General features: G+C 35.4%; 1 protein-coding gene across 2 annotated transcripts; it reads right to left on the bottom strand.

The window, feature by feature from the left end:
* Positions 1–659: 659 nt before the first annotated feature.
* stambpb (STAM binding protein b) lies at positions 660–18,048 on the bottom strand. 2 transcript variants are annotated; one of them, NM_001037570.2, is made up of 10 exons: positions 17,920–18,048; positions 14,759–14,993; positions 12,603–12,678; positions 12,420–12,515; positions 10,850–11,198; positions 8,616–8,740; positions 8,142–8,279; positions 5,561–5,673; positions 5,163–5,262; positions 660–2,018 (listed from the first exon to the last, which is right to left on the bottom strand). In NM_001037570.2, the coding sequence occupies exons 2-10, from the start codon at positions 14,962–14,964 to the stop codon at positions 1,962–1,964; spliced, it is 1,260 nt and encodes a 419-aa protein (NP_001032659.2). In that variant the 5' UTR covers positions 14,965–14,993; positions 17,920–18,048; the 3' UTR covers positions 660–1,961. The 2 variants fall into 2 exon arrangements, with proteins under 2 accessions (NP_001032659.2, XP_068079123.1); XM_068223022.2 differs by having other exon boundaries at positions 997–2,018; positions 10,844–11,198; positions 17,920–18,035.
* Positions 18,049–20,305: the final 2,257 nt, after the last annotated feature.

Raw genomic sequence — 20,305 nt, 5'->3', positions numbered from 1 at the left:
AAGTCCATGGTTACTGGTTTTCAGCATTCTTCAAAACATCTTTTTATGTGTTTGAATAATATATTTTTTTGTGTGTATGGAACCATTAACTTCCATAGTATTTGTTGTTTCTATTATGGAAGTCAATGGTTACCGGTTTCCAGCATTCTTCAAAATATCTTCTTATGTGTTTCAAGGGATAGTTTACCTTAAAATGAAAATTTACTCCCCCTCAACAAACTAAATTGGCCGTGGTGTGTGAATGAGTGCATATTGGTGTTTCTCAGTATCTTGTTGCAGCTGGAAGGGCATCCGCTGTGTAAAACATATGCTGGAATAGTTGCCGGTTCATTCCACAGTGGCAACCCCTGATTAATAAGGGACTAAGGCAAATGAATGAATGAAAACAATCTTGCATTTCTATTATATTTAAATGCAAAAACGCTGTAAATAAATGCTGGATTCCACACAATTCCTTCATGTTGTCCCAACACAAATAGATTAAGTTCACTTAATAATTGTGTTAACAAATTTAAGTACATTAAACATAAAACAATTAGGTTGTTCCCAAAAAAACTCAAGAATTGCACTGATTCAGCTCATTTTAAAGTAGTTTCAACAAGCAGCACAAAAATCCCCCCCCCAACCGCCCCCACCACCCCCGAGTGAATGCATGTAGTGCAAATTATTAGATTTTAATAGGAGTGTGCAGTATTTCTTGCATACAAACGTGATGCATGAGCTGACATTCTGTACAAAAATATTAATAATAATTATAAAAATACACAGAATTATCTTAAAATTAAAGTTATGAAAACCGAAAGTCTCCCTGTTAAAGATGGTGTACATTATAGATTCATAATATCACACCAGCAAGAGCGGTTTTCCCAAATGTGATCGATTTTCAAGTGTTCATACCGAGAACAGTTTTTTGTACACACTATTAGCCGACTTTGTGTTTTTACGATGGAAATACTTCAGAAAGTTGTCTTCTGGGAAAAAAACAAAGCTATCAGATTAAAAGGAGCTTCAAAATAAATGACTTTTTTTTTAATTATTTCAATACACCGTCTACATCGCAAAACAGATCCAGTGTGAACGGCCCCTTAAAACAACTCAATCATGACAGGAAGAACCAACATTATCATAAACTAATATACAAAGTGACCCCGCCAAAAAAAAAGCAGCATTTCAGAAGACATTTCAGAAATGTTGGCGTTCGGCGCTCACTGAAGATGATGCTCATCACTCAAAAGGGTTAGTTCACACTAAGCTGCAACCCATCTCTGGGAAATGCCGCAATTTCAAAACTCAGATATGGTTTAAACATCACTTTAATATCACTCGGTTCAGTTTAATCTAAACGATTAAAAGCAGATGAGGCATCAAACAACATCACAGTCTCTATAAGAGTGTCCTCCTAGGCTTCAGCACATGGCAGCAGGCAAACACCGTGGGGACGCTTCCCTGCGGCAGCCTATGTAACCCGGTGAGCGATTAAACAATGAAGTCCTCCGTAGCACATCCTTGTGTTGTGTATAGTGTTGTCCCTGTTATGAAGTTTTAAAATCGCTAGCATTTAAGCGCGTTCTTAAACAGCGCTGATTTGCCACAGTATTTACCAGTGCTCAAGGAAATGGCTGTGATTGGCTGAAAACATGAATCACAAAATACTAAAAAAAAAAACTGCTAATTTACTGATATTTTTACAGTGTAGAGCTAGAATAGATCATGTTTTGAATAACTGCTGGGTAAATCATTGCATAATTCTGATTTTTGCGTGAACGAACCCTTTTGAAAGCCCCTGCTGTGATGGTGTGTGTACGGATGACGTGTGTATGACACAGAAATACACCTGTCCTTGTGGATCCTGCAGGCCTGCGGAGGTGTTTGCGTTCCTGAGCTCTGGCGTTTAGTGTTCGTATCTCACAAAAAAAAAAGTGCCTGTGGAGGATCAGAGTCTGTCTGTGTCATGGAGAGGATCACCGCAGGTCCAGCATGGACACCGTATCTTCTGTGATGATGATGTGACTGCCGCCCTGAGGAAAACAATATGAACAGCAGGCATGATGTTAAAGTTCATGCAAAAATGTACTCAACACATGAACGTTAAAGAAGATTTTGCGCTAATTCTGTTGTTGTTGGCGAGTCATATAATGGTGGTGAATGGTGACAGGTTTCTTTTGATTTAAAGTAAACACATAGAAACGTGTCCAAATCAATAGTCATGTCTGCTGATGACACACTGAGGCCTTGTGAAGCAAAACGAATGCTCCAATTAAGAAATTGAACGTTGTTCATAAAATTATAAGCTTTTAACTATTAACAAATAGTCTTAGGCGCATGCTGAATGTAGTCCAGTCGCTTTAATGATGACGAATATTGTAGTTTAAAGCTAATAATACTGTAAATAATGTTCAATTTCTTACACTAAGGGCTCTATTTTGACGGTCCATGTGCAGAGTGCAAAACGCAGGGCGCAAACGCTTTCAGGGTGTGTCAGGACGCGTTTTTGCTACTTTAAGGACGGGAAATCTGCTTTGCGCCGTGGTGCATGGTCTAAAAGGGTTGAGTTTATTTTCTTAATGAGTTATAGGTGTGTTTTGAGAATAAACCAATTATAGTCTCATCTCCCATTCCCTTTAAGAGCCAGCTGCGTCACGCCAAGAGCGCATTCACTATTTACAGGACGCAAAGTAAGTCTAAGTGGAAAAACTGAGCATTTCACAAGCAAACAGTTGACAGAAAACAGTTAAACAGAGCATCTACTGTGTGACAATGAGTGATAAATGATCTACTTTCACTTTTGGATAGGGAAACCTTTACGCACAGACATCAATTAGTCTATAAATAATTAATTTCATTTGTTAAGCGCAAATATTCGTTTCAAAACTGTTTCTAAATTCAGTTCTAATTTCCAGCAAATGAATAAATGAACAATAATAATGAAGTGTGCTCAAAAACCTGAGTTATATCCTAAAACACATGCTGCGCCCCATATGGTCTAAAACCTGACAGGTGCGCAAATCTAAGCTTGTTTTTAATAAAACAAATATAAATATGGATATAATAAATAATACTGCTAATAATAATAACATTATACAAAAGCAAATTGTTATGAATGAACTGAAAAAGCCTCCCGAGATGAAGAAGACATGAAAGCAGTGATTTTTCATATTTATGTAGGCTAGAAAATAATATGTTTTGTGATATTTTAATCCTTTATATTTATATCCTATATCTATTCTTATTATATCCTATATATATCCTTAATATTTAAATTTTTTCATATGTAAAGGTATTTGCCTATTGCTCTCTTGTGTGTATTAAGCAGTGTGTAAGCGAGGCGCAACTCTGCGCTGGAGTTTAGACCGGGTTTGTTTTGGTTTAATGAAAAATCTATTATAGTTTCTCAAAATAGCAACGCGCCAGCGGTCCACCTCAGAACACCTTCCTTTTTAGACCAGAACGCCTATGGGCGCACATATGAGCGCTAATGCATTTGCTATTTAAACAGCATAGAGCAACGCCTCAAAACAACTCTTGCGCCAAGCTGAAACTACCAAAAGACTACTGCGCCGGGTGTATGATAGGGCCCAGAGTGTTCATTTGGCTTCACAAGACCTCAGTGTCATCAGGAGCCACGGCTATTGATTTGGACTTGATTGATTCCATTCACTGCCATAATATAAAATCACCAAGAACAACGAAACAGAATGTTGTACTGAAGAAAAAAAAAAGTCACTTATATCTCAGATTTCTGGATGAACTATCCCTTTAAAGGTGTTCGGGGTTCCCACTACAACCCACATGCCCAAATTCCTTAACTTTTCCCTGATTTTTACTCCCTAAAAAGCTGAATTTATGGATGATCTACACAGCTTATTTTTCACATAAGAGCAGCGCAGCCATTGTAACTCAAATGTGTCTGCTCTCATTCACTTCCATTCATTTTTAGCATAACAAAACAACTTCTGCTGCTTGATATTGAATTTTTAATCATATCGTTTTAGAGTATTCGGCTGCCAGTTGACAAGCGGGAAATAATTTTTAAAAAGGCAAACTATAAAAATATGTGAAACATGAAACAGCACACACACAAAAACCTAAACAAAGAGTATAAACAAAAGTAAATAACAAAAGATTTCAATGAATTTAAAGTCACATGACAAAGATCGGTAACATTAAACGACGTGGAATAAAAGATCTCTGAGTTTCGATGTCTAGAATTCATTCATTCGGCTTAGCCCCTTATTTATTAGGGGTCGGCACAGCAGAATGAACCGCCAACTATTCCAGCATATGTTTTAAGCAGCGGATGCCCTTCCAGCCACAACCCAGTACTGGGAAACACCCATACGCATGGTTCAGGATTGGTAGAGCTGCGCATCGATGAATTTGCTCTTCAGTGTTTGAACTCTCAGTAATGATTAAATCACACTGAACTGAGCTAAACTGAACTGAACTGAACTTAAACACTAAAACCTGAACCACACTGTTCCAGTTACTATGACCATTTATGTGAAGCTGCTTTGACACAATCTACATTGTAAAAGCGCTATACAAATAAAGCTGAATTGAATTGAATACACACTCACACACTCATACACTACAGCCAATTTAGTTCATCAATTCCCCTATAGCATGTGTTTGGACTGTGGGGGAAACTGGAGCACCCGGAGGAAACCCACGACACCAACACGGGGTGAACATGCAAACTATGAAAATAAAAGCCTTTGCATATTTTTCCAGACACATGCAGCTGCTAGATGTTAGTCAGATAACATTTCTATGTTCCTTCTTAATGCCATCTGTGTAAATAATTATCGATAAGATGCTTATGATGAGCCATTGTTTGTTTACCTTTAAGCTGTGACGCAGCACACACACATATCATGTACATCTCGACATGCGAAAGTGTTCCTCTGTGTGTTTTCATCAAAGTTGTTCACAACACTGATCCATCCACAGAGTTTGTGGTGTAGTCAAATGTTTACAAATGATAGTTAGAGCTCATTTCTGGTTAATGATGTCAGAATTTACCTCTATTTTGAAATGCATGTGTGACTTCTCTTTTCCGGAAAAATGACATCTGTGCCTGTGTGAACAGTCGTTCCGGAAATTTTCCGCATATTTACCGGTATCACTGTGTGAAAGGGGCTAATGTGTGTGTGTTGATGTACCGTGAACAGAGGAGGGTCTTTGGGATGAGGGTGAAAGCCTTTCTGAGCGCAGGTGGAGATCTCCTCCATACCGTAGTCTGTCAGTCTGAAGTAACCCGTCCTGTGAGAAACACACACACAATGACAAGTCAGGGGTAATTAGGCAAGTCATTGTATAACAGTGGTTTGTTCTGGAGACTATCCAACACTAATATTGCTGAAGGGGGCTAATAATATTGACCTTAAAATGACTTTAATACAATTAGGAACTGCTTTTAATCTAGCCGAAATAAAACAAATCAGACTTTCTCCAGAAGAACAAAAATTATAGGAAATACTTGCGAAAAATTCCTGAATCTGTTCAACATCATTTGGGAATTATCATACAGCTGTATATAAAGTGAGGGTGCTGGACTCACTGGTTGAATTTGGGCGAGCAGACGATGGCGATGGACTCGGGCAGCATCATCTGATAGGAGCAGTGTGTGTGCAGATCCACGCTGGACAGAAACGCCGTCTGTGTCGGGTGAGTCTGTGGAACAGAGAGACAGACCATAAAACACACACACACACACACACACAAACAAACAAACAAACAAACACACACACACACACACACACAGCAGAATACACACAACATTACAGCTCAAACACTAAACACACATGATGTATGTATGTATATATATATATATATATATATATATATATATATATATATGTATGTATGTATTAATATATATATATATATATATATATATATATATATATATATATATATGTATGTATTAATATATATATATATATATATATATATATACATACACACACATATGTATATACATATATATTAGTGCTGTCAATCGATAAAAAAAATTAACTAATTAATCACACCTTTTTTTGAAAATTAATCGCGATCAATCACATTTAAAAGACTGAAATTTGTAATTTTGGCTGTTGAAATGTAAAATTAATGTAAACGCAAGACAAAAACTATTTAAATTTCAAATATAATTGTTCATTAGAATTTTTTTTTAACTTGTAACACAGATTTCTTCATGTAAACAACAAACCCACAATAAACCATTGAGATCCTGGCTTGACAGCCATATTTATTAAAGACAGTAAAACACAGGCATGTTAATGACACTTAACTTTCAAAACAATCAACACCAATAAAGAAAACATTATTTCCAAGTTGGATTCTAATTGGACTGCAAAAAAAAATGCCAAAATACAGGCATTACAGATATGGAAAATGGAAAATTATAATAATAATAATAAAGTATTGATTACAAACAGTTGCCCTCATTGTAAAGTTGTATTTCTGTGAGTTGAGAAGGTTAATTATAAAGCAGAAACAATTTTACTCTTTTACATTCAGTCAGTTGCTAAGACAGTCTAGTCTGTTGACATTATTGGGGGACAATGTGGACCTTTTCTTTTGAATGATGCGAGCTGAGAGTGCAACACAATCTAATGGCAATTCGTAACTTTTTGATTTAGAGGCTATGGACGTTTATGCAGGTTTGTTGCTAAGAAACATGCGCACACACACCACACGCTGGACAGGTCAGGCGGAGCGACTCCCTTCAGATTTAACATGCATAATCGCGTTCATCAAATTTGCTTGAACTAAGCGTTCTAAAGTATGGCTGTATTTCACAAGAATTCTGACACAACAAAGCGAAGCATACACTTGCGTGTAAAGGCTGATTTATACTTCTGCGTCAAATGCACGCGTATGCTACGGTGCTGACGCATAACCCTTCACCGTGGCTGTTGGCGTCACTGACGTGCACCTCTCAAAAAATGTAACTACACGTCGCAACGACACATAGCGCAAGCTCTGTGATTGGTCGGCTTGGTAGCGCTGACGAGTCTAGGTGGGACTGAGAGCCGCGTGAATGGTGCGAGTCTGATGGAGCGATTGTTTACAAGTGTGGAGTCCCGTGACGGAGCTCCGGATGGAAAGTTTTGTTTTGTGTTTACCTCATAGTTAAAGTTGCTGCACGTCCGCCGGTTCCTGACTCAAAATGAGCGAGTTTGAGCCACTTGTACATCCTGGAAGTGTTCAGGAAAAGCAAAACAGCAGAGAAGAAACTCGACACTGAGGAACATTTACACCTCACTGCCCACTAGTGTTTCGAAAGTGTTAATGCAGACCAACAGAGACAGCGCGCAGAAGTATAAATGCACAGCTACGCGCGTTGCATGCGCCGTGGGTCACGCCGGTCACTTGACGCAGAAGTATAAACCAGACTTAAGGGGAAAACACGTCAAACTTAATGACACATGTGAGGGCTCATGCTGAAAGGCAGAGGAATGCGCTGTCTTTGACAGCTCGCGACTTCATGTTACTTTCTGAGTACATTTACATAAGACACCAATACTCCGATTTCAATATGATTAAGATAATACTCTTATTAGGAGTCGACCTATAAGCAGCGATTTTTGTCTACCTTACAGGACAACGAGTCACGAAATGCGGAGGTTTTTCTTTTCGTTCGCCATGCAGTATCAAACTCCATTAAAACAGAAGTCGAAAGTTAAAAATGAAACACCTGACATTGCATGAAACTCTGATTTTTTTTAATGCGTTAATTATTTCAAAATAATCGCATGTGTTAACGCACTAATTTTGACAGCACTAATATATATATATATATATATATATATATATATATATATATATGGGAAATTATTAGTAAGAAAGTCATTTTATCAGTTTTTTTTTTTGGTGAACAAAAGTGTTCTTTGAGCTTCGCATGATTACAGTTGATCCACTGGAGACTGGACTGCGTTTCTGGTTTCCTTCTGGCCCCTTGCTGTCTATGGAGGATGAGGGAGCTCTCTGATTTAATCTAAAATATTGCCGTTTGTGTTCTGAAAATGAACTAAGGTCTCAGGATTGAAGCGACATGAGGGTGTGTGTAATTAATAACAATTACAATTATTAGTTGATCTAAATCCTTTAATCTTGAGCTCTGTTTCGTGACTCACGTGTATCCAGCCCAGAGTGATGAGGTTGTACTGGTCCTGCACCAGAAACAGCTCCTCTTCGTTCTCTGTGTCACAGTAATCTGGACCTCCACACTGCTTCGGGACCACCACGTGTGTCACAGTGAAGGCGTTCCTGTTCTAAAACACACACACACACACACACACACACACACACACACACACACACACACACACACACACACACACACACACACACACACACACACACACACACACACACACACACACACAAGACTCTCAGTTTACATCTCTTCATGCGCTATACACAGGGTTCCCAGTCTTTCATGAACACTGAATTTAAGGACTTTGTCAATCACTATTAATTTAATAATCCAGCACCTTAATAATTTACTATTGCTACAGGTCTATTGGTGAAAAATTAAACTTGACTGAAGTCTTATTATGGTGATTTATTTTCTGAGCTGTGTGTGTGTAGGAGCAATAATGTCATACCAGTGTCCCACAGAGGATCCCGCAGGTCTCCACTGCCCTAATAGTGTTGTTATTGGCCAGCCGCAGAAATTTGCCACACAGCTCCGCGGGAACAGCGATCTGCCGTAAACCATCGATCAGTGTAGCTGAAATAGCAAGAGAAGCAGAGCCTGTACTCACAAAACATTCTCCGAAATAGTTTTCTCTTCAAATGTATACACAAGACTGCTGAGACAAACTTTTACTGAGGAAAAGAGGGACGTCTGAAGCTCAGAGTGAGGGCGGAGTCAACTCTGTTGCTATAGGTGATGTCATCATGCTTATTAACTATGCGCAAAGTGATTGGCTGATGGGGAGGAGTTTCTGTCAGAGACTAAATAAAGAAATATACAGTTATGTGTGTGTGTGTGTGTGTGTGTGTGTGTGTGTGTATACATACACATACATACACTGCTAAGATCAGTATTATTAACCCCCTTGAGAAATATAATTAATTTTAGCTTTTGTGAAATTAGTTTGATTTTTTTGTCATTTAAAATTTTCTATATTTAATTTTTATTTTATATTTAAAACTTTTATATTCACCATTTATGATTACAACAAATAATAATAATAGTAATATGCAAATAGTTTTTATTGATTATTAAATATTATTTATTTTAGGTTTAAAGCTATTTTTGTGATTTGGTAGTAGTGTTCGCTACTGCTAACATTTCAGAATTAATAACAAATATTTTTAAATAAAATAAGTATTAGTATAAATATTATATAAAAAATAAATTACACACACACACACACATATATATATATATATATATATATATATATATATATATATATATATGTATTTTATATTAATATATAAAATAAAAAATATATATATTTTTCATTTAGCAGTTTATTAAGTCCAATTTATTAAGTCCACTTTATTATTTATTAATGGACTTTATTATTTTTTAAGTGTACAAATACACTTTATTAGTTGCTTTTTGATAAAGTATTATATAAATAAATATAATAATACATAAGTATTTATATTAATAATATATAAAAGTATTGATATTATTCATTTAGCAATTTATTTTATGATTTGGTATTTGCGAGTCCTTTTCGTTACTGCTAATGTTTTGCAGATTTGTGAAGTAGTTTAGGCCTAAAAAAAAACCTCAAATACACTCAGCAGTAATAAAGATTTAAAAACATGAATTGATAGATGGGGTGTGAACTTCTGAACAAGATGATCCATTTCATTTAGTCATCTATTTATTGCATTAAATACCTTTTTAACAGCCCAAAATTATATTAATAATAATATAGATACAGTGATCAGCATAAATGAGTACACCCTATTTTTATCATTTTTATCCATTTCCTAGTGAATATACGTAATATATGTTGGTGCATTTGGACAAAACAGATTTATTAAAAAGATGATTATAATATTTTAGTCATCAAAAATCTAGAAATAGAAAGATAATACTTTTAAATTACAATCTACAAAATGTATATATTTTTTTTGTTTTTGTTTATTTTTGCCATTCTGTTTTTTTGTATTTTATATTTTTCTATAACATATAAATTCTGGCTACTCATTTTTGGACTGTTATTGCAAATTATTTTGTTAGATGAGCTCAAGATCTGCCTTTAGTGCTGACTAAACTAATGTATATGCACAAATATAACATTGTAAAGCTTCCGATAGAAAATAGTCATCTAAATATGAGATTTGTGAGGTTCCGCAACTCCTATATACTGAGCACTATATTTACATATATATACACACATATATATATACATATATATATACACACACATATACACACACACATATATATATATATATATATATATATATACATACACACACACACACACACACACACACACACACACACACACACATATATATATATATATATACACACACATATACACACACACATATATATATACATATATATATACACACACATATACACACACACATATATATATATATATATACATATACACACACACACACACATATATATATATATATATATATAAATTAAAATATAATTTAATAATTATAATAATAATAATAATTATTATTAATTATAATTATAAATAAATAATAAAATAATCTATAATTCAGACCTCACACTTGCTTTATTTTTAATATGTTCGTTTAAAGATAAGTAAATGCTGATCTGCTCTTATCCTGGAGGAGTTTTGTGAATAACACAGAATCAGAAAGCGAGTCGTACTCTTACTGAGGTGACTGGGTTTGAGCGAACGGTCGAAAGTGGGCGGAGCCGGTGCTGATGGAGTGCTGTGATTGGCTGAGGGCTGCTGCGGGCTCTGAGGTGGAGTTGGGGATTCTGGGAATGGCACGGGCGGACCCTGGATGCCCGGGATGAGCGGTGTGTCGGTCTGCGGAGCTGCTGGAGTGTGGTGTGTGTGCGGATGGCGATGGCGCTCCTGCTGCTGGATCATCTCCTCGAAGATGCTGAACTGCTCCTGCTCCTGCTGTCTCCTCTGCAGCTCTGCCACACGTCGACGCTCCGCATCCAGCTCACGCTGACGGGACAGCTCGCGCTCCACAGCCTCAGCCTCCACACGCTGACACACACACACACACACACACATATATGCATGAGGTGTCACACGTGTTGTCAAATACGTACGCACACTCAAGCTCACACACACACACACACACACACACACACACACACACACACACACACACACACACATTCATGGATGCGCGCGTGCACACACACACTCTCACACACACACACACACACACATACATGCATGCGCATACACACACACACACACACACACAGACAAGAACACACACACAACACTTGCATGCATAGACACACACACACACACACACACACATACTTGCACGCACAAGCATGCACATACACATAATCAAGCACACACATGCATGCACACACACATTTGCACACACATCACACCACACGCACATGCATACATACACACAGACACACAAGCATGCACACGCACACATGTGGACAAGTGTGCACAAGCATACATACAACCAAGCATATGCACACACACAGACAGCACAAACAATTATGCGCACACACATTCACACAAGCATGCACACACATGGACAAGCACGCACACACAAATGCGCGTAGACACACAAGCATACATGCACACACACTTATACGTGCACATGCATGCCAACACACACTTATGGACAAGTACACACACACACACACACACACACACACAAACACACAGACAAGCACACACACATACACACGCACATATATATACGTGCACATACATGCATGCATGCACTCACACAAATAGACAAGCACACACACACCACACTCACAAGCATGCACACATGCATGCACACACACACACACACACACACACACACACACACGCGCGCACACGCATACACACAGATAACAGATACAGACACATGTAGACAAGCATGCACACATGCATGCAAACACAGATGCACGCATACACACGAACATGCATGTGGGCAGACACACAGACACAGACATGCACACACACATACGTGCACATAGATGTATGCACACACAAGCTTAAAGTTTAACTAAAATTTATATGAACAGAAATAAACAAGTTCAAACTACCAACACAACACATCTCTGTGTGCATTACAAGATGCAAGAACATTTGAAAAGAAAATCTCGATAAAACGCAAAAACATATTTTAAAATTAGATTAACTGATGCACATTTTAATTTTTTGACTATTTTCTTTTAGTTTTGTGGTCAAATATGTCTTGTTCCTCTTAAATAATAAGGTTTGTAAAATGTGCCTCACCTTCTTGCTGATGTAGTCTGCATGCTCTCTCTCATATCTCCTGAGCAGGAGCTTCTTCAGCTGCTCTGCTTGAGGGAAAGCCGTGTCCTTCAGCTTCTGTGTGTGCGAGGAGAAACAGCAAACGATGATAAACAACACACTCAGACGACCAGCGGAGATCCAGACTTCACTGCTCTACATTACCCTCAGTATCTCCTTCTTCTCAGGAATATTAGACAGCTTATATTCTGGATGTTTGGGGAGTTTCTCAATGAAAAGCCTGTCAGGCAAACAAAAAAATTGAGTTATCCTATTCGTTTTTTAGTTAAATTCTCAGATTAGGTCTTTCTGAGGTACTGGGCGTGGCTATACATACTCAACCACGCCCCTCCAGCTGTCAATATGACAACAAACAGAAATGGTGAGCAGGAGGAGTCTGTTGTGCTGTGTTCACACCAGATGCGGAGAATAAATCACACGATATTCACGCATAAATAGATGCGAGAACATTTTGACGCTTCATTCATTCGCATGTGAAATTCACGTCACACTAGATGCGAATTTGCGTCATGGGCAGGGCTTCTGTCTACCTGGTGACTCTAGTTTCGTTGCTAAATGGTTAACATGGATTTTATTGAGAGATTAGCTGTGCTTAATGTGCTTTAGGAAGGCTGAAAAACAGCGTAGATTCAATCGGCGCAATGTCTGAGTGCACTAGATCCTTTCAGAGGTTTATCAACTCCTCCAGAAACTACACCTGGATGATTGAGGCTTTCAGCGGTGCTTCAGACTGAGCCCAGGCCAGTTTGATGTACTGTTGTCGGCAAGAGGAATTCCCCTCGGGACACTAACAACAGGCGCTACGCCATAATCACGCCCGTACAAAGCAAGTATCAGATGACGCCATGCTAATGTCTGCTGACGTTCAGATTTTCCAACTCGAGCAGTTCACACATCAGGCACGCAAAACGATCAACTCGAACGATCTTCATTTGCCTGAATCGCCTCATTCGCACGCATTGCTTCGCAGGATGTGTATTCTCGTCTTTGCCTTAACATGTAAATCACTCGAGTTGATGCTTCATCCGCGTCTGGTGTGAATGAACGCAGCATTAGGTTGTAATTACTCTTCTAAAACCTGATCTTTCAGAATGAAACATCTACTTTACTACGTCCAATCAGCTTGCAGTAAAAAAAAACAAGCCACGCCCACTGTTTCCTTATTTGATATACTGTTACTCTAGGAAGTGTCACAATAGAAAAAAAAAACAGTCAGAGCTTTTGATTCATGCAGATTTTAAACTTTTGTGAATAAACTAGAAGGAAAAAAAGAAGTGCGCTGCACTTTTTATGTTGCTAGGCAACCACTGAACTAGCTACGTATTCTGCGTGAGCGCTGCTGTGATATTGTTATAGTTGTAATATGTATTAATATTGTAATATTCATGATTTGTGAAATCATACAGCTCCGCATAATTCAAACAGCGACAGCTAGTCTCTTCTTTTTTTTTTAAAGTCTCTGTAGTCATCTTGACAAAACAAACACTGTTCTCACCTCAACGAAAACCTTGCCTCTGCTTTCATTTATTAGGACATGGAAAAAAGACGCAACTGATTTAACACGCTTTTTCCACTGAGCGTTGACGTTTTTTTCTTTTTAACTAAGCAAAAAGGTAAAAACGTGAAGTGCGCAGGGCGCATAAGTGAACTATAGTTGCTATGGAAACAGCAACAATAGTAAATATAAACAAATGTCCTATATAATAATATATAGGGTATAGGGTATATTACACTACAATACACCACGGTTTACCCGTATCTGCTGTGGTGATTCTCTAGTTTCTAAAGTAACACAACTATTATAATATAAACAAACAACTCAATAGGTATATTATACTACAATACACCACATTTTACTGCAGTAACTAAAACCTAAAGGATATTACATGATTTATTACAGTTCACTAAAGTTAACACTACAGTATGTTGGAGCACTCATTAACAAAGTGTTGAAAATACTAAATTAAATACGGTATTTACACTGAAATATGAATCAAAATAATCTACTATAGGACTTTTTCATTAAAGTGTTGTAAAAACCATATTATATACAGTATAATACAATTGTATGGTTCATAAACAGTAGTATTTACTATAAAGTACTATAGTATTTTTTAATTAAAATGTTGTAAACACAATACAGTAAAATACCATGTAATGGATCAAAAGCATTAGTATTTACTATAAACTACTACAGTACTATTTTAAGTGGATATGTTGGGAAATGTTTGAAGATCATAGTAATTGTGTCTTCATCAGTATAAGTAAAGAGCAGAGCAGTTTTTCGGAGCTCTTCTTACGTGATGTATTTGTTGTAGAGGACGAAGGCGTGTTCTGTGTTTCCCTCCTCAGCGTAAACATGTGCCATGCGGATCATCTCCATGCCCGAGCGGAAATACCTGCGCAGTGGCACGCTTTCATTCATCTCCACCGCGCCACCCTTCTTGGTGAGGGCTCGAACCCGCTCCTCTGGGCTCAAACTCACGTCCGCGTGATCCAGCATCATGAGGGTCAATGTGAAGGTAGCGGGGAAACCTGACAGACGGCACACACAAACACTTCTATATATCTCACCCCATTTGGCCGTGTAGGCATGTTAAAAATGCCATGGCATGAAGCTTAAAGGGGACCTATTATGCACAAATCACTTTTATAAGAGGTTGTGTGGCAACAGTGCGTGAATATATCCAGCTTCTAACTGTAAACATTTATTAATTCTATGTTTTATAATCACACTTAATTGTCAACACTTTGACTGACATTCTCCCTTTGTACGTATCATCACAGGGGGAAAACCCCGCCCACTAGTGAACATCTCTTCCTCATTAGCATACTATGTAGCATTAGTCCTGTTTTAAATCTGCCACATGCTGACACAGGCATTTGTAGCTCCGCCCTCTCCTGAAAAGAGCACATTCTCATTTGAATTTAAAGCGACAGTCACCAAAATTAAGATCAAAGTCTAAAAAGGTCAGCTTCAGAGAGTTATAAAAGATTATCTGTGTGGTATTTTTAGCTGAAACGTCACTACACACACACTAGGCACATCAGAGACTTAATAGGTCCCTTTTTACTTACATTTTTAATAATATGCTGACTGTGCAACTCTGTTTCCTCCTATATATCCACACCTGAGCAAGTGTAAAGAACATAAAGCGCTTTAAAAAAGTGCTACTGCTCTAAAATGTTGCTTTGTTTCATACTTCTAAACATTTAGAAAATTTATCACCTAATAATTATATAATTATATATATAATATATATATATCAAATAAATATAAATATATATATATATATATATATATATATATATATATATATATATATATATATATATATATATATATATATATATATATATTTATTTATATATATATCAAATTTTAAATTGTATATTTACATACTGTACTATCACAAATAACTAGACTCTAATCATAAATAAAACTAAACATCATAAAAAAACTAATAAAATGAAAAAAGTCAAATTACAAAATCTTCATTTAATTTTTTAATGAGAAAAGAAAATGTAAAAAATACAAAATAATAAAAAACATTCATAGACAATAAAGAAGGATGTATTGGAGTAGACTAAGACAATATAAACAGCTGAGCCTTTAGCGTCTTCTTAAAGACTTTGAGGAAAAGTTACAGTAAAATACATGTTTAAGTGACAGAAAGTATTCAAGTAAACGTTTTAGTAATGCGTTTACAGTGTCTCGAATAATGGCATACATCATCTAATTTCATGTATTTTTTTTTAATATATGCATATTTATTTATGTGACAAAAAGAAGTCAATTAAACGTTTTGGTAATGCATTTATGGTGGCATAAATCATCAATAAATGCATAAATGATCCAAATACAGTTTTTTTTTTTACATTTAAACAGTGTATAAATCACACATAAATAAACTTTAACGTTAAAAAACTAAACTTAATACAAAAATGAAAAAAAGTGAGAACAGAAAATGTATTTATAAATTTTATGAATTTGCAATTACAAATTATATATTTACAAAAATATATGAATTACAGACAATAAACAAGATGTATTGGAGTAGGATATACGACAATACAAACACTTGAGCATTCAGCAACTTCTTACAGTCTTAGAGGTAAAGTTACAGTAAACACCCAGCTTATGTGATGGAAAAATTCAATTAAACATATTAGTAATGCATTTACATTGGCATAAATCATCAATAAAGGCATAAATCATCTAAATTCAGGTTTGTTTTATTATATTAATATTTAATTTCATAATATATTTAATATATATATAATATATTTAATAATTTATATATATATATATATATATATATATATATATATATATATATATATATATATATATATATATATATATGTACTTCTGAATGGTGTAAATGTAATGTAAATGTAATCTGTTTCCTCCACCTATATATAAACACCTGAGCAAGCGTTAAAGAAGAAATGTCATTTACTGTGCTCTCAGATTGAATATTAATTCAGATTAATATTTAGTATTTTTTGTTTTTTACATTTAAACGGTGTATAAATGACAAATGAGTAAACTTTAACGTTAAAAAAAAACTTTATATAAAAATTTTAAAAGTATGAACCGTAAATGTCAAAACACAAATATTCATAGACAATAAACAAGATGTTTTGAAGTAAGATGTAAAAATTGGGGTGGAAGTTGGTTTTATATTTGTACATTCAGACTTTATTTATTAATTTTCTTGACAGCTTAGTCCCTTTATTAATCCGGGTTCGCCACAGCGGAATGAACTGCCAACTTATCCAGCACATTAGGACTGTCTCCTTAATAATATAATTTCAGAAATGTATTAATTGCTTAATTATATAAATTTATTAATTCTAAATAGTGAAATCATATCTGACTATCAAAGTACAACAGTTCACAGTCAATTAAACAGTGTTAATGTTGTTTTGAAGTCATACTAACATGTAATTTCAGTCCGAATATTCAAAGTACCATGGTAAACAATACAGGGAGCTGTCACTGAACGAAGGTGCGAATATAAAACCAACTTTACCTCAATGAAGTAAGACAATATAAACACTTGAGCATTCAGCAACTTCTTACAGTCTTAGAAGTAAAGTTACAGTAAAAACCCTGCGTATGTGATGGAAATAATTCCAGTAAACGTTTAAGCAAACTGTACTGGCGTTATAAGTGAGTGGGATGTAACCAATCTTACATTTACTGAGTAGTAAACAAACATACTGTGTAGCCTGAATAGATCAAATAAATGACTTAGACTAAATTCTACAGCTATAAACACAATCAAAAATAGCCGTAATGTTACTTTATGTCAAATATCACACATTAACGAGCATGTAGAGACGCCTTTAGTACGTGTAATTGTTTTAAACTCATGCGAACTGTTACAGTATGTGATGATAAGGGATATGTGCAGCTAGCTTGCTAATGTCAGAACGCTTCAGACAGTCTTACCGTGCTAATGAAGACAGATTTTCAGCTTTCAGTCACATTAGCTGTGAAACTCGTCCATATCAGTGTTTCTCTGTGGGTCTGTGTTGTGTCTCCATCCCCTTTCGCGTTAATCTCTCACTTACTTCCTCTTCCGGTTTGACAGCAGCAGCTGCAGGTATGAGCTGCTCGCAGATCAGTTTATTTTCACTCTCACTGACCGTCGGTCGATCAGATTCAAGGCGTGTCAGTTAATAAGTGACCGATAAATAAACGATAGACTGCATTTACTCACTGATATTAACCCAGAAACCGTTCGTATTATTGATATTAGTGCTGTCAAGTGATTATTAGTGAGTAATCACATCCAAAAAACGTTTGTATGTACATAATATACGTGTATTAAATACAAATACATACATGCAAATATGTGTATGCATATATATATATATATATATATATATATACATATATATATATATATATATATATATATATATATATATATATATATATATATATATATATATACACACACACACATATATATATATATATATATATATATATATATATATACATATATATATATATACATATACATATATATACATATATATACATACATATATATATATATATATATATATATATATATATATATATATATATATATATATATATATATATATATAGTATTTTATGAATGTTTGAAATGCACGGTAGACACATAATATGTAAAAATCCTTTTATTAAAGACAGGTTTATAAAAAATCAAAACAACATGCTCTGATGTGAAAACAGCGATAAAATAAGCCCCTTCAAGGTCATGTTAGCTCACCCATTTTATTTACAATATAAACAAATTCATAGAGTATTGAATCATGCAAAAAAAAAAACATGCTAGCAATGTGCTAAAATACGTCATCAATGTGCTAAACCCTTGCTAACAGCATCCAAAAGCATGCTATGTGTGTTAAATCGTGCTAGGAACATGCAATGTGCTAAATAATGCATATTACGAACATTACATGTTGAATCATGCTAAAAACATGCTAGAAGTGTGCTACAATATGTCAACAATGTGCTAAACAATGCAAGCAATGCATGTTAAGTTTGTTGTGTCATGCTAAAAAAACATATTTAGTGTGCAAAACATTACAGAGAATTGAATCATGCCAAAAACATGCTAGCAATGTGCTAAAATATGTCATCAATGTGCTAAACCATGCTAACAACATCCAAAAGCATGTTAAGTGTGTTAAATCGTGCTAGGAAAATGTAATGTGCTAAATCATGCACATTACATGTTGAATCATGCTGAAAACATGCTAGAAGTGTGCTAAAACATGTCAACAATGTGCTAAACAATGCTAGCAATGCATGATAAGTCTGCTAAATCATGCTAAAAACATGTTAGTAATGTGCAAAACCTCTTTTAAACTGCATCTAGTATATAATTGCTATCCTGTTTTGATTTGATGTCGTCAGACATTCAGTTTAGCTATATTTATATAAACCAGTAATGTTGGCCACTCGCTGATGCAGCAATCATAATTTATAGGTATTTTATTTTAATTATTGATGATAGCCCTTATTCAAGAGACAAAAGCAGAGCAATCATGAGGAAAAAACAAACCTTTATTCCATTTCATTTGAAGCGTTGACAGAATATAACAACAAATGAATTCTTTATCTACTAAATTATTCAAAACAAGTCCTGTATTTCAAGAAACGTTGTGCAAATCAATGGTTACAGCCAGAGAAAACAGCAGGAATCTCAGTAGGCACAATAAGAGTGACAGCGGGTAACATGGCACCAGATAAAAACAAAACCATTTCCCATTTCTAGGATCAACGGGAACAATTTGCCTATATTTCTCTCCTTCAGTTACTCGTTTCAGGACATACTCTTAGATTTGGCACAGGAATCACTACTGTACCCCACAGACAGTCTGCTTTAAATTAAACTAATCACTGACTGCTAAACCATAAGCACATTCTCCATCAGCTAAACAGTGGATTCGCTCCAGAACCGCATGGCTTATTTTAATTAAATATGCAATTTGTTCGAATCAGAGCTCAAGATTTCCTCTTCCTCCAAGTGTCTATTTCATATACGAATTTAAATAGAGTTTTTACGGATATAAACATTAACAATTAAAGCGCAGAAAGATCAGCTGTGCTACGTAACAGAAATTAAATCTCCATCTTTTATTGCTCTGTAAATTTTGAGGGTAAAAAAAATATAATATAAACAGAAAATATAATATACATCTTTCTTTGTGAGACACAAACATAAAATATAGATTTTGTAGTGCTGGACTACTCGTAATTAATCACATCCAAAATAAAAGGTAGTTTTGACAATATATGTGTCACGATACAAAAATTCGATACCAATCGATAG

Source organism: Danio rerio, chromosome 8 (assembly GCF_049306965.1).
Source record: "Danio rerio strain Tuebingen ecotype United States chromosome 8, GRCz12tu, whole genome shotgun sequence".
NCBI classification, from domain to species: Eukaryota; Metazoa; Chordata; class Actinopteri; order Cypriniformes; family Danionidae; genus Danio; species Danio rerio.
Note: the sequence above shows the minus strand (reverse complement) of the source record. Positions and strands in the feature narration are given on the sequence as shown.

Coding starts and splice junctions, on each gene's coding strand:
- stambpb (XM_068223022.2), bottom strand. CDS start 14,964: ATGATGCTGGATCACGCGGACGTGAGTTTGAGCCCAGAGGAGCGGGTT. Junction 8,741..10,843: donor ACCCAGTCACCTCAGTAAGA/GTACGACTCGCT, acceptor TTGCTATTTCAG/CTACACTGATCGATGGTTTA. Junction 5,674..8,141: donor TCACTCTGGGCTGGATACAC/GTGAGTCACGAA, acceptor TCTGTTCCACAG/ACTCACCCGACACAGACGGC.